General features: G+C 53.8%; 1 protein-coding gene across 8 annotated transcripts in view; it reads left to right on the forward strand.

Moving 5' to 3' along the window:
* The window catches only part of LOC129625324 (ninein-like protein), a 94771-nt gene that overhangs the window by 63998 nt on the left and 15209 nt on the right, over positions 1-15564 (forward strand). For all 8 annotated transcript variants that reach the window (XR_008701346.1, XR_008701347.1, XR_008701348.1 and 5 more), the window contains 6 exons: positions 2737-2911; positions 3710-3820; positions 4655-4735; positions 8133-8238; positions 9552-9661; positions 10675-10934. Coding sequence is in view for 4 of the 8 variants with exons in the window: in XM_055543472.1 (XP_055399447.1) it covers positions 2737-2911; positions 3710-3820; positions 4655-4735; positions 8133-8238; positions 9552-9661; positions 10675-10934 (843 nt within the window). In the remaining 4 variants the exon portion in view is untranslated. The remainder of the gene's footprint in view (positions 1-2736; positions 2912-3709; positions 3821-4654; positions 4736-8132; positions 8239-9551; positions 9662-10674; positions 10935-15564) is intronic.

Consider the following 15564-nt stretch of genomic DNA (forward strand, 5'->3'; position numbering starts at 1 on the left):
GCTCTGCCGAAATAAGAGTTTCCACTCATCTTCACTCTAGATATACTGGGTTTGAGAGTCTTGTTAAGAAACTGTTTTAGTAATGTTGTTCAGTCACTCAGTCGTGTCCGACTCTTTGCGACCCCATGGACTGCAGGGCACAAGGCTTCCCTGTCCTCCGCCATCTCCCGGAGTCTGCTCAAACTCATGTCCATCGAGTCAGTGATGCCATCCAGCCATCTCATCCTCTGTTGTCCCCTTCTCCTCCTGCCTTCAATCTTTCCCAGCATTGGGGTCTTTTCCAATGAGTCAGTTCTTTGCATCAGGTGGCCAAAGTACTGGAGTTTCAGCTTCAGCATCAGTCCTTCCAGTGAATATTCAGGACTGATTTCCTTTATGATGGTTTGATCTCCTTGCAGTCCAAGGAACTCTCAAGAGTCGTCTCCAACACCACAGGTCAAAAGCATCAATTCTTTGGTGCTCAGCGTTCTTTATGGTACAAATCTCACATCCGTGCATTACTACTGGAAAAACCATAGCTTTAACTAGATGGACCTTTGTTGGCAGAGTGATATCTCTGCTTTTTAATATGCTGTCTAGGTTGGTCATAGGTTTTCTTACAAGGATCAAGCATCATTTAATTTCATGGCTGCAGTCACCATCTGCAGTGATTTGGAGCCCCCAAAAATAAAGTCTGTCACTGTTTCCATTGTTGCCCTATCTGTTTGCCATGAAGTGATGGGACAGGATGCCATGATTTTAGTTTTCTGAATATTGAGTTTTAAGCCAGCTTTTTCACTGTCCTCTTTCACTGTCATCAAGAGGCTCTTTAGTTCTTCTTCACTTTCTGCCTTAAGGGTGCTTATCATCCGCATATCTGATATTATTGATATTTTTCCCGGCAATCTTGATTCCAGCTTGTGCTTCATCCAGCCTGGCATTTCACATGATGTACTCTCCATATAAGTTAAACGAGCAGGGTGACAATATACTGCGTTGACGTACTCCTTTCCCAATTGTAAACCAGTCTGTTGTACTCTGTCTAGTTCTCACTTTTGCTTCTTGACCTGCATTCAGGTTTCACAGGAGGCAGGTAAGGTGGTCTGATATTCCCATCTCTTTAGGAATTTTGCACAGTTTGTTGTGGTTTACACAGTCAGAGGCTTTAGTGTAGTCAATGAAGCAGAAGTACATGTTTTTTATGGAATTTTCTAGCTTTTTCTGTGACCCAGTGGATGTTGGCAATTTGATCTCTGGTTCTTCTGCCTTTTCTAAATCCAGCTTATACATCTGGAAGTTCTCGGTTCACATACTGTTGAAGCCTAGCTTGAATGATTTTGAGCATTACTTTGCTAGCATGTGAAATGAATGCAGTTGTGTGGTAGTTTGAACATTCTTTGGGATTGAAACACAGGAAAATAAAATCTGTCAGTGCTTCCACTTTTTCTCTTTCTATTTGCCATGAAGTGATGAGACTGGATGCTGTGATCTTAGATTTTTGACTGTTGAGTTTCAAGCCAACTTTTTCGCTCTCCTCTTTCACCCTCATCAAGAGGCTCTTTAGTTCCTCTTTGCTTCCTGCCATTAGAGTGGTATCATTTGTATATCTGAGATTGTTGATATTTCTCCTGGCATTTTGCATGATGTACTCTCTATTTAAGTTAAATACGCAAGGTGACAATATACAGCCTTGATGTACTCCTTTCCCAAATTTGAAGTAGTCCGTTGTTTCATGTCCAGTTATGTTGCTGCTTGACCCACATACAGGTTTCTCAGGAGGCAGGTAAGGTGGTCTGATATTCCCATCTCTTGAAGAATTTTCCACAGGTTATTGTGATCCACAGAGTCAAAGACTTTAATGTAGACAATGAAGCAGAAGTAGATGTTTTTCTGAAATTCTCTTGCTTTTTCTATGATCCAGTGGATGTTGGCAATTTGATCTCTAGGTCCTCTGCCTTTTCTAAATCCAGTTTGTACATCTGGAAATTCTTGGTTTATGTACTGTTGAAGCCTAGCTTGAAGGATTTTGAGCATTACCTTGCTAACATGGAATAAGTGTAACTGTGCGGTAGTTTGAACATTCTTTGGCATTTCCCTCCTTTGGGATTGAAATGAAAACTGACCTTTTGCAGTCCTGTGGCCATTGCTGAGTTTTCCAGATTTGCTGGCATACTAAGTGCAGCACTTTAAGAGCATCATCTTTTAGGATTTTAAATAGCTCAGCTCCACTAGCTTTAGTGATAAGGCTAAGGTTTGGCACTGTTTTCCCTGCTGATAGAAATGGTTGTTGCAAAAGATCACTGCAGAGTCCGAGGGGAAGGGCCCCGCCCCATCCTCTGTCTGCTTGGGATTCGCTGTGTTCTGGTTTTCCAAGGCTTGTGGTGGAGGCTGACTTCTCTGCGCCTTCAGTCACCAAGGGCCCTGATGCTGCCTTTATTTACCAATGTATTTTTTGATGACGTGGAGAAGGTTGAATGGCCAAGGCGTGCCAGAGACCCACCCAGAGGTCACCTGCCAGCTCACTCCATGGGCCAAGGGACCCGCTGGCTCCCTTGTCTGTGTGGGGTGACCTCTGCCAGACTCGAGGAGGGCAGTTCATGAGGCCTCCACCGCTCCACAACACTGTAGCTCCCCCGTCTATCAGGCGGGAACAAACGAGTCCCCAGTGCTGAGGCCAAGTGCGCTGATGGGAGACCCGGGGGAGGGAGAGGCCCAGATGGCGCCGCCCAGGAGCCCGATGCACCGTGTGCCTTGCAGACGCCTGGAGCAGGGCTACCGGGGGAGGCTGAGCCTCCTGCAGTCCGAGGTGGAGGTGGAACGCGAGCTGTTCTGGGAGCAGGCCTGGCGGCAGAGGGCCGGGCTGGAGGAGGACCTGCGGCGCCTGCAGGAGGAGGAGACCGGCCTCCGCAAGAAGCTGACCCTGGCCCTGAAGGTAGGGGGGTTCATGGTGCTGCGGGGTACCTCCTCAGGGCCCCCCACCCGAAAAGAGGGAGGCCACATTGCCCGGGGGTCCCTCCTCCACACCCATACCTTCCTGGGCCAGGTCTGAACCCTCCCCGTGGCCCTGGGGGCTTGACCCTAAAGAACGTTTTCTGCAGCCACCGAGAGAGCCCATTTCTCAGCTGAAGCGGAAGCGTCCTGGCTTCTCCAGGAGAGACCCAGGCCTCCTCTGCAGCCGTCTGGGCCTCAGGATGGGGGCCCTGGGGCTCTCTCTCTTGGCTCTGGGTCAGTGGCTGCCACCTCGGCTGCCTCCCTGGGACCAGAGCACTAGACCAAACACAAAAGCGTCACCCGCCCCCAGCCCTGGCTGTGTGACCTGGATCGGGGGCACTCTTCCTGGCTGTGGAGAGCGTCCCTGACCTGCTCCCTGCCTGCCTTTGCTTCCAGTGAGGTGGCTCCGGCCCCACCTTCTTCTTCCCTGACTGTGGGTTCCTCCACACCTGCCCTGCCTCCCTCCCCCCGAGGAGAAGCCAGGCCTGCCTTCTGGTTGTATCCTGTGTCTCCAGACACCGCCTTCCTTCCAGTGGACTCCTGGGCTATTGCCGGGCAGCTTCAAATCCATCCTTTCAAAGACGGCTCGGGAAGGGTTGTCACTGCCTTCCACTCGTGCTGCTTATGACCTTCTCGAGAGCTCAGGCGGCTGGGAGAGCCTCCCCCAGGGCTCCTGCTCTGGAGCCCTACCTCTTGCTCCCTCCTCCATCCTGGCCAACCACTGACCTGTGTCTCGTAGGAAAATAGTCGATTGCAGAAGGAGATGATTGAAGTCGTGGAGAAGCTCTCCGACTCAGAGAAGCTAGTCCTGAAGCTGCAGAATGACCTGGAGTTTGTGTTGAGGGACAAGGCAAGTCCTTTTGCTGAGTCTGAGTCCCCAGAGAAGCGCCTGTGGGTGTTGGTAAAGGGCGTCAGGGTCTTGATGGAGAATACACAGGAGACGGAATTGGGTTTTTCTGCTAAACTTCCACGTGCTACTCAGTCACTCAGTCGTGTCTGAATCTTTGTGATCCCCATGGACTGTAGCCCACCAGGCTTCTCCGTCCATGGAATTTTCCAGGCAAGAATACTGGAGTGGGTGCCATTTCCTGCTCCAGGGGATCTTTCCGTTCCGGGGATTGAACCTGCATCTCCTGCGTCTCCTACATTGGCAGGCGGGTTCTTTAGCACTATGCCATGTGGGAAACCTAAAATTCTGTAATGGAGAGGAAATTATTAAGGCTACTTTGCCTGTATTTTCCTCCCCTTCAGGCAGTGCAGGGGTGCAGGTGACACCCCAGTGATGCCCTGCATTTTGACCTTCTGGTGACGAGGCCTGGACCAGTCAGCAACTTCTGCACAGACCCCAGTGCTGGGGTGAGGAGAGCTTAGAAACCTGGCCCTTTCTGTCACCTTGAGGGGAGGAGGGAAAGGGAGGGAGGTGCAGGGTCCGTGCAAGGAGCCTCCCAGGTGGCCGAGGCAAGAAGGCAGCCCAGGGTCCAGGTGGGAGCTTGACCACCTTCCTGAAGTTCCGAATATCCTTCTGCCCTGAGACCTTTGAAACGAGGGCAGGGAGGAAGAGGAGGGACAGGTGGCTGCGCCTGCAGATGCTGAGCGTCCTGCGGCAGTACGAGGGGGTGGCAGCCCACCCTCTACCTGGCCTGAGGTCCTGGCCCTCACTTTCCTGCTTGCACCTGGCTTTCAGCTGGAGCCTCAGAGCACAGAACTCCTGGCCCAGGAAGAGCGATTCTCAGGGATCCTGAAGGAATACGAGCTTAAGTGCCGGGTAAGTGTCCCCCTGCCCTGCCCGAGGGAACGTCAGGTGCTGTCTGCTCAGGACTGGGTGGCCCCTCCCACCTCCTGGCCTCCACGTGGAGGGTGGCCCAGCCCGGGTCCACAGGAGCATCCCTACATGAGCCGGGCAGGCATAGCCTCTGACATGGGCTTCCGTCTTCAGTTGAGGTCTTCTGAGCTTCATGTTTTTGTTTTTTCAAAAATTTTTGGCTGTGTTACATGGCTTGTGGGATCGCAGTTTCCTGACCAGGGATGGAACCCACACCCTTGGCAGTAAAAGCCATGGAGTCCTCAATGCTGGACTGCCAGGGAATTTCCCAAGCCTCATGTTCTGCAAGGAGGCAGTTGGGACTTTGCCTGCCCGGCACCTGTGCCTGGCCCCACACAGGCTGCTCACCCCAGTCCCAAGGCCCCCGTGTGTGTCCGGGCGCTGTGTAGGGCTTCATCTTGTTTCCTGTGGTTGAGTGTATGCATTTCCTGGGCCAAACCTACATGTGAGCCCACTCAGAGCCAGAAAACAGGCCCTTAAGGGGCCTACATGTGGCGTCCCCACCATGCAGAGCAGGGTGCAGGTGGTGAACAGTCCCTGCTGGGAAACAGATCACTCTGTTACTCCCTCAAGCTTGTCCAGGACTCCGGCAGATAAAGCATGAGTGTTTGGCGTTAAGGGTCTAGTATTCACTTGCTTCTTAATGGTTTCCCTCCTGATTAATGTAAGAACTGTCTCTCTGCACGTGATGCTTTGGCCACACCAGAGGATAAAGGTGAGCCCGTGCTGGTCTGCAGTGTGACGTGACCCCCGCCTCCTGCCTGCCACACCCCGAATCCCAGTGCCCCTGCAGTCCTGCGTATGGGTCACCTATGTAGCCCTTCTCAGAGACCAAGTGCTTGTGTGGGTTTTGTGGTTAACTTTCTGGAAGGAACTCTCCTTCCTGCCGTGTTTTCTCCCCCACTTTGAGCACCTGTGACTAACCAGCACTTAATACGTTGCTTTAGTGCACCTGAATTTTTTCATACAGGTGTAACCCCCTTTGTTTTTTTCACATGACTGTCAGCTAACTGTTGCTACTCATTTCACTTTTGATTCTTGAAATTTTACTTTTTGAAATTTTGGCAAAATAAATTTTACATTTTGGTGCTACTTATTCAGAGATCTTCCCTCTTTTGCAGGGATATTTTTGGCTGTTTCAAACTAGCATTGAGAACGTTAAAAAAAATTTTTTTTTATTAACTTCCAAGAGGAAGTTGCAAATGTCTGGGCAGCCAGCCCCTCTGTGTGTGCTAACTTGGTGTGGCTGGCTCCGCCTTCCTCTCCAGTGCTTTCTGAGCTGCTGTTGAAACCCCACCCTCTCCTGCTTTCTTGCTGAGCTCACCTCTCCTGCTAATGCTAACGTGAAGAGAAGCCTCGAAGGTTCCAGAGCCTCAGACCTAGGGCTTCGCTGTGTGCAGTGGACTTGCTGCCTTTCCCGGCTCTTGGGGCAGCACCCTGTGACTGCCATCAGCATCCACAGGTACCCCAAATTCATGTGCAACCCACACGAAAGCAGGCACATGGCTCCCCAGCCCTGCTGGACGCACCCTGGATGGACAGGCTGGGACCCAGGACAGTGCATGTCATCCTTAGGCGCTTGGAACAGAGGAGTCTGCCTGGCATCATACCTTAAGGGCCTGTTTTCTGGCTCTGGGAAACTTGCGGAGCATGTATGCTCTTATAGTGGCCATGTGAGGGGGGAAGGAACCACTGAAGGGGCAGGGCATTCGGCAGAAATGATTCTGTCGATGTTTCCTGCCACATCAGCACTGCTCAGTAAAAACAGCAGTCATGTGAGTACTTCCAAGTTTTCCAGTGGTCACGTTAAAAAAGGTAAAAGAAAAATTAAAAAGAAATGGGTGACGTTAATTTTAGTAACATTTTATTTACTCCATTACTTTCACAGTGTCAGCATTTCAGCATATAATCAATATAATCACATTTTAAGTGAGCTATTTTGCATCCCTCTTTGGGAACCCGGTCTTTAAGATCATTGCAGAGTTTATGCTGCACACCTTGATCCAGACTGACCACGTCAGAGATGCTCTGTGGCCTGTGTGGTGTCATTGTGGGGTGGGGGCGCCCGGGCGCACACACCCGCCGCCCCACGGGCCTCCCTGCAGCTCTCGCTTCCTGGCCTTGCCCTTTCCCCTGGGACAGAGGTGCTCACTCTGGGGAGATTGCGTATTTGCTCAGGAGTTCCTGAAGGAGGTACAGTGAGCCTAGTAAACATGTGCTTCCTCTAAGATCAGCAGGGCCTGTCCCTTCTCCCACATGGCCTAGAGCCGCCAGTTAGAGGCTCCTCCTCCCAGGGTGGGTGTGGACACAGGCCAGGCACTGGCCACCAGGGAGTTCAGTAGGAACTGACAAGAGCTGCCTGCAGAGGAAACTCAGATTAAAAAATCAGAGAGGAGGGACTGCCCTGGTGGCCCAGTGGTTAGGACTCCACTCCCGATGCAGGGGGCATGGGTGTGATCCCTGGTTGGGGAACTAAGGTCCTGCAGGCCGCATGCGCAGCCCCCAGAAAAGGAGAATCAGAGCGGGCAGTGGGGCCTTGAGGGTGTGTGTGGCATGGACCCCAGAGCCTTGGTCCCGGGGGAGGAGCCGGCTGGAAGCGGCATCGCACGTGGCGTCCTCCAGGAGGGGTGACCACGGCCCACCCGAGGCGGGGGGAGGAGCACGTGGACCCACCGTCATGGGCGAACGTGGCACTCGGGCCGTGGGACTACCTGGGAGAGCGGACTGTGAGTGCTGCCCTCCCTGCCCTGTAAAAGCCAGGTGACCAAGTGGGCTTGTTGAGTTATATTTCATTCTTTGCGTGGATAAATGATGCTTGTTACAAACGAGACCCTTCCTCTTTTATTTTTCCTCTGTGCTGTGCAGCTTGCAGGATCTTAGTTCCCTAACCAGGGAGCAAACCCGCATTGCCTGCAGGGAAAGCACTCAGTCCTAACCGCTGGACCACCAGGAAGGTCCCAGAGGCCCTTCCTCTTAAGCCTCATGTCCCCCGAATCTCCCTTACCCCTTACGAGCATGCTCCCCCAACCTGTTGTGGTTTCAGGTGTTTAAAGGTCTCTGTATTTTCTCCATTTCTCACTTTCACTGCACTTTTTTCCCCGAGCCCCTTCTGGGTATCCAGTGATGGAAGGTGGTGCCAGGCATAAAACGGTGGGAAATGACTCCCGCTCCTTGTCGCTCCCAGAGCAGTTCGGTGCCCGGATATAGTGTCGGTGCCCCGTTCTGGAAGTCGGGACCCGCTCTGCTGGGGACTGAACTGTTCCCCGGGTGCCGGCCCTGTGCCCCGCTCCTGGGCCTGGTGGCCGCAGTGGCTGGAGGAAGTGTCTGGCTCTGCCCACAGGACCTGCAGGACCACAACGACGAGCTACAGGCTGCCCTGGCAGGCCTGCAGGCACAGGCGGCCCCGAGTCGGCACGGCCGCCTGGCCCCGGGACACAGCCCGCCAGGTAGGAGCTGACTGCTTGGAGGTGGTGGGTCTGCTGGGAGGTGGTGGGTCGCGTGCTCCTGCCCTGGGGATAGGGCGGTGGGCCAGCCCGCTGTGCAGGGGGTCACAAGTCCTTCGGACCACTTGTGTGGGAGAAGGGGCCTATCTGAGGCGAGGGGTTTAGGCAACCCAGAGCCCCAAGGGAGATGGAGGAGGATGAAGGTCCTACTGCTTGGACAGAGTAAGTGGTGAAGGTTGTGATGACCTTGCTGTGACCTCAGGGCAGGCATGTCCCCTGTGAGCCTCCTAAGGCAGGGGGAACGGAAGGAGATGCCCCTGGGGAGGGTCATCTGGGAAGGGGAGCAGAGAGCGGGCTGGGGTGATGGGGGACGGCCTGCGATGGCTCTGACAGGGCAGTCCATGCCAGCTCTCCTCGGGGCCTCCGAGGGCAGCCGGGGGGTCTTCTGCGCCCCTGGCCTCTGAGGGGGCCTCACCTGCACCCGCAGCGTGGACTCTGCTGCCCCGGGCCACAGCCCTGCTGCCCTCAGCCAGGGGTGGTTGGCGCGTGGCTGCTGTCATCGCATGCCTCGATGAGTGTCAGGGGCCCGTGTGGCCGCAGGGAAGGGGGCGATGGTCTTTATCCCTGGACGGGCCTGAGCTGCAAGGAGTGCGTGGCCCTTGTTGAGAGCCAGGACCTGCGCCTTGGGTTCGGTGGCCAGATGGCTCTAGGTCATAGCACCGGACGGAGCCCCAAGCTTCGTGTTGGTGCCGACGCAGCCAAAGCGCTCTCCCGGCTGGAGCCTTTTTTCCTCCCCTCGCCCCCATCTGAGGAGGAGGGGCGGTCAGGACAGCAGCGCTGTGGTGCAGGGGCCACATGGGTGGTGGAGGACGGGCTGGCTGTGCATCCAACCGGGGCCACTCCTGACCCAGGCGGCAGCTTCCTGTTGTCAGGGCGATGGGATGCTCTCTTTCCTAAGGTGCTTATCCCAAGTTCTCTTGGCCGGATGTTGCCGTATCTGTCCCTCTTTTTCATGGGTAAGAATTCGGGAACTGAAAAGAGCAGGCGAGAGGTCAGGATGTGTCTGCTTCCTTCACTTTCCAGCCCATCCACCCGCATGGATAAAACCCCAGCAGTGGCCACACTTCACATTCTGAATCAAGCCTTGAGTGTTTCCCCTAGCACGCATGGCATGGGGGACACCTGGGCCCAGGAGGCTGGCCATGCTGTGGGTCCAAAATCACTGCAGGTGGTGACTGCAGCTGTGAAATTAAAAGATGCTTGATCCCATGGTGTTCTGGGCAGAACATCTGTGGACATGTCCTCTTTATTTTCAGGCACCGTCACGTTAGTGGGTGATTCCGCCCCAGCAAGTATAGAAACAGAGATCATGTTGGAGCAGCTGAAGGAGCGTTACCAAGAACTCAAGATCCAGCTGGAGACCAAGGTCAGGGGACTGAGGGAGGCCACAGAGTTAGGGGAACTTCTTGCTGAGACGCGTCTGCACACACGTGTGCCCATAGTGAGCGCACTCAGGGGGACGGAGGTTTGCAGGGAATGTGCGTGACCCTGACTTTGTGCCTCCACCCTCTTCAGAAGGAGGCAGGACAGAGGAATAGCTAATAATGGGAGGGAGCAGGGTCCCTCCCCGTGTCTGGAGGCTGGTGCAGAGGCCAGACCTCCCTGTTTGCTCTGCGCTGGGAAGTCACAGCCTCCGGCTCTGTTGCAGCTGAAGCAGATTCTGGGAGCAGAAGCTTAGTTCCTGTGATTGCCCTGCACCAGGGGCTCCCCAGGTGGCGCTAGTGGAAAAGAGGAGATATGTCTCCAATACAGGAGACATAAGAGATGCAGGTTCGATCCCCGGGTTGGAAAGATCCCCTGGAGGAGAGTGTGGCAACCACTCCCGTCTTCTTCCTGGAGAATCCCATGGACGAAGGAGCCTGGTGGGCCACAGTCCACAGGGTCACACAGAGTCAGACTCGACTGAAGCGACTTGGCACGCAGGGGCTCCTAGGCCACCCTGGCCAAGCCTGTCTTCTTGGGTGAATGTATCTCTAGCTCTGTACTCGATTGTGGTGGGTTTTGTGGCGGGATGGTGCCCACAGCTTGTCAGGTGTCACCATGGCCACGGGGTGGCCCTGCCCCTGGGTGCCTGCTGTGGCCTTGCCTTCCAGGCCTCGTGGAGGTGTTGTTCCCCTCTGCCCTCCTGCAGCTGCCCGCCGGCCTGCCAGCCTCCCTTCTGCACCTGCGGGCCTCCCCCCAAGGCTGCAGTGGAGGTTACAGGAAGTGATGGAAGCAGGCAGCCACACAAGCGGTGGGGAGCCTTTCACAGGCCGCGGCACCCTGTTGAAGCAGGGCCACCTGCTGTTTGGGTGCTGTGCCCGGCAGCCTTGATTTGTCAAGTGAATTGTGTTGTGTTTAGGGGCCCCCAGTTGACATCACTCATGCCTCTCTCCTCAGGTTAATGACCACGAGAGGGAAATGGAGGTGACGAAAAGGGCCTTTGCAGAGGAGAGGAGGGAGCTGGAGCGGGCCTTCCAGCTCAAGGTTGGCATGCTGCAAGGTCAGAAGGCCAAACTGGCGACGCTGCACGCGGAGTCGCAGGAGGTGGTCCGAGGCCTGTGGGAGCCGCTGCAGAGGAGGGCCGAGCTGGAGCAGGGCCACATGTGGCAGCTGAGCCAGGACAGAGCGCGGCTGCAGGAGGCGCTCCAGCAGCTCAGGTCCGCCACCCCGGCCTTGCGGAATCTCAGGTCCAGGGTTTGTTGCCCAGAACCCGGAGTTGAAACTGAATTTGGGAAGATTGCTCAGAGTCACAAGTACTTGTTACCTGAGTGGTGAGCCCTGAAAGAGCAGGTTACTTTACACAGGGTCTGACTTTTCTTTCAGCCGCACCGTGCGCATGGCATGAGAGAGCTTAGTTCCCTCACCAGGGATCGAACCTGTGCCCCTGTGGTGGACACACGGAGTCTTCACCACTGGACTGCCAGGGAAGTCCCAAGGAGTCTGACTTTAAAAACACAGTCTCCCTCATCTGTCATCTCGTGTCTCCTGGGGAGGTGGACGAAAGGCCTAAATGCCCCCAAATAATGGGAAAGGCCTTTAGTTTGGGTTAGTGGAGTTCTTGAAAGAAACTGAGATTTGTGAGCAAAGGAGGGAACAGGTTTATTTGGAAAATTGGAACATGATCTTCTGTGCTAGAGAAGAAGGGCCCACATGCCCATCCTCCGGGCCCCACCAGGGAGCTGGGGCTGGAGGCCTGAGGGGAGGCTAACGGTGGGGAGGCGGTCTGTGAGCCGGTGATGGAGCGTCAGGTGTGCAGCCTGGCCCTCCTCCCCGGCCCCCCTGGGGCCCAGGCCGGCACCCACTCCATCTCAGGAGCCCAGTCCTCTAGAAGGGCTTTGCCAGGAGCCTCCCAGCACCACCCAGGAGATGACCCGGGTGACTGCAGGCAGGCCCAGCTGTGTGTTGTGGTTGCGGCTCTCTACCCAGTGTCCTTTGGCCCCGTGAGCGCCCACACGGCACTCCCGCAAGCTCGCCGCGTCCTGCGGAGGCAGAGGCTCCATGAGCTGTTGTGGCCCTTGTCTGGGCAGAGGACACTGGCTCACCGCACACGCAGGTGTGTCCAGCTGAGCCGCCAGCTCCTGCCCGCAGGGTGACCGTGGCATGTTGCTTCACCGGAAAACAGATCACGTGGGATTTATGATGAGCCAAGGAATAAATGTCAGTGCACCTCCCAGCTTGAGACAGAAAATACTGGCATAGCCAGTAGCCCCAGGCTCTGTTCCCAGACCCCCCTCCCTTCCCCCCGAGGCGCCTGGACTGTTGATCACCCGCTAGACCTTGCTGCAGGCCTCTTCCTCAGACGCGGGGGTCCCCCATGATGTGGAGCCTTGGTCGTGGTGGGCTGACTTCTGAATTCCCTGCTCCATGAAGCAGAGGTGGCGCTGGGCCTCACAAGTGGCAGAGCCTCAGGTGAACGTGTGGACCTACTGTTGCAATTGCGGCTGCGATCGAAGGCTGGTCTCGGGCCCAGTGCGCCTGCGAGTCCACATCAGGCCCCTGGCACACTCGGGGGCCTTCCATGCGGGAGCAGCCCAGCGGCCACACGCGCTCTCTGCCGTCTGTCTCGGGCACGTCCTCTGGACAGGCACAGGAGCCAGTGCTGGGCCCCGGGCCAGGGGCTGTGCTGGGCCTCTCCCCGCTTCTCCTGGCTCGCGGCATGCCTTGGCTTGTTGGCCCCACAGCTAACGTCACAGTTCCAGTCCCAGTGGTGTCTGGATCATTGGACAGGGTTTCCTGGGCACCTGCCACCTGCTGTCACAGCTGGGGGTGCAGCCCGGAGTGAGACAGGTGTTTGCAGCTTTCGATGCCAGCGGGTGGGTGGAGAAGGCTCCATTCTCAGGCATCTGTGACCCTTGTTACAGGTCTGTTTAGGTCTTAGGTTTCCTCCTGGGTCTGTCTTGGTAGATTGTCTCAAGGCATTTGAATATGGCTGTTTTTCAGAACTCCAGACCGGGCGTTTTACTGAATGGTCCTCAGCTTGGATGCCGGGTTTGATGCCTTCCTTATGGGGCCATCTTCTTCACTCTGATGTGTGGCCTTTCGTGAAACTGTCTTTGGAGTACATTTCCTCAGTTTTTGTGTATCTGATAATGTCTCAGCTTCTCTCCCATGTCTGAAGGCTGGTCTTCCTAGGAGCACAAACCTTGATGCGCAGTTGAAGGCTGCCCTCTGCCCTCTGACCTGGGCAGGCTGCTCTGTGTGAGCATCCATTTTCCATTGCTGCGGTGATGGGTTACCAGGAAGTCAGAGGCTTAAAGCATCATCACTTAGGACTTCACGGTGCTTGAGCCTGGAAGTCAGAAGTGCCTATGACTGGGCAGGAGTCTCGGTGTTGGCAGGCGCCTTCCTTTCTGGAAGCTCGGGAGGAAACCTGCAGGCCTCCCATTCTTGATCCACACCTTCCTCCTCTGATGCCAGCAGTGACTGGTTGGTCCTCCTCGTGCTCCATCCTGACTCCCAGTCTTCTGCCTGCTCTTCCACAGTGGAGGGCCCTAGCGGACAGTCTAGGACACTCTTTCCATCTAAGGGCAGTGAATTAGCAGCTTTAATTCTGTTTGTTGCATTGATTCCCCTTTGCTCTGAAATAGCACATTTGCAGTTTCTGGATGCAGACGTCTTTTAGAGGCTGTTATTCTGTCTCCACAGGAGGTGATCTGAGTTGTGTCGTCTGGTTGCTGTTAGCTTCTCCATCTTTTGTGGTTTTTCTTTGGTGTGTTTAGGTGTGTATTCCTTTCATTTTAACTTTTTATTGAAGTGTTATATGCACACACACAAAAATACACGTGTATACAGTTGGAAGAATTGATGAATTGGACACGTCTGTGTCACCAGCACCCAGAACACGTCCCCAGGGTCACTATTCCAAGTCGGGATAGTGGTAACCCCTGGGGGGGCTCTGGGGAACACCATTTTTTGTTCTCGGTGCTGGTGTTCCTAAGAATGTTGAGTCATGGGGCGGGGGTGCCGTTTTCTTTTTATTTACCATACTTAGAAATATTATGCCTGCTGAGTATATAGATTTGTATCCTATGAAAATCTTTCAGATATTCTTTGTAAAATATTGCCTCTCCCCTCAGTGGCCTTTTCAGTTGGATGTATGATATTAGATCTTTTCACTTTTCCTCCTTTTCTTAACCTCTCTTTCATTTCTTGCAGCTTCTTTTCTGTACATGGCATGTTCTGGGTACTTTTTTGTATCTCTGTGTTCCAGGTCAGTGATTCGTTCTTCAGCTATATCTAATCTACCAGTGAGCTTTTCTTTTGACATTGATTTTTTTTTTCATTTTCTAACATTCTATTTGATCCTGCCTGATCATTTCTGATAGCTTCTTGCTTGCTTGTCCACTTTTTATTTCCAGCCTTTATTTAAGTAAACATTTAGTAATATTTATCCCAAGTTTGTGTCTGATAATTCCAATATCTGGGATCTAATTCTGTTGTTTTGGCTTCTTCTCTCATCAGTGGTCCTTTCCCACATACATTGTGGTGACCTTTGATTGTGAGCTCATGTTCACACGATGTTTATCTCTGGGACTCTTGAGAGCTGTAGTAGAGGGTTCTCTCTGCAGAAAGGATGTGTTTTGCTTTTTCCAAGAAGGCTTGGGAGCCTCTTAATCTGAGACCGCTTAACCTATTCCAGGGAACCAGCCCAGCACACGCACCCCTGGTGTGGTTTCTCCACACCGATGTAGGTGTTGGCCTCAGGGTGACGCTCAGGGCAACCCCATCTTTGTGTTGCTTAATGCTCACAGCTCTGATTTCAGCATTCGGGTTTTTGTTTAAGGCCCGTGGAGGTTTCTATAACCTTCTGTGAGGACGCCGCACCTTAAATGATCAGCTTTGCACAGGCTCTGGTTATCTGGTGAATGTGGAGGACTGGGATAAGGCAACCACCATCTTATTCGAAGTCCAGGAAACTGGAAACAGAACCCCCACCCCCCCGCTGCCACCCACACACACACACCTGTCTCGAATCAGTTTTGTTTTCCATCCAGGAGCCTGAATAACAGTTCAAAATACAGATCTCATTGGAGATCACTCTCCTCATTGAAACCCTTCATTTCTTGTAAACTTCCATTGACTTCTGTGTCTTAATTTTTCTGTTTAGTTCCTCATGAGAAAAATGAAATCGTACTTATGCTTATGAAGGAGATACTTATGCTTGATATTATAACAATAATATATTAAACATATGAGGTCATGTGCTTGAGTGCTTTTAGATTGAAAAAACCAGAAGTTAATGGCAGGTAGAGACCTGATGTTTAGGGGAATAAGTGTCAGTGACACCAGCACATATGAAGGATAGATTTTCTGGGCGGCAGGTGTGGGTTTCAAGCTGCCTCCCCATGATCTTTATTGGTCAGTTGCACATCAGTGGAGTTACCTTCCAGGGAGACTAAGAGCATCGGAAGCCAAGGGCTCCAGGCAGACTTGGCCTGGGCAGCCTCTGTCAGTACTTGCTTTCCCCTCCTGAAGATTCCACGTTGCATCGGATCACCCTCCGTCCGCTGACACGGGCATCTTTCCAGTGTCCTCCAGTGCTGACCTCAGGGTGTAGGACAGGGGGCACTCCCCATAGGATTCAGCTTCCTGAGTCCTTGTGTTCCTCAGCTTTGTGCTCGGGGTCCCTGGGGGGGATTTCCTTGCAACAACTCTGTGAGGACTCTCACCCAGCATCTTGCACTGGTGCCAGCTGCGAGCACGCTGACATTTCAGTGAAGGTAAGGAGGTGCAGGAACGGGCCAGCTGTAAACACAGAACCAAGGTGCCGAACACGCTAGTCACTGG

Source organism: Bubalus kerabau, chromosome 13, assembly GCF_029407905.1.
Source record: "Bubalus kerabau isolate K-KA32 ecotype Philippines breed swamp buffalo chromosome 13, PCC_UOA_SB_1v2, whole genome shotgun sequence".
NCBI classification, from domain to species: domain Eukaryota; kingdom Metazoa; phylum Chordata; class Mammalia; order Artiodactyla; family Bovidae; genus Bubalus; species Bubalus kerabau.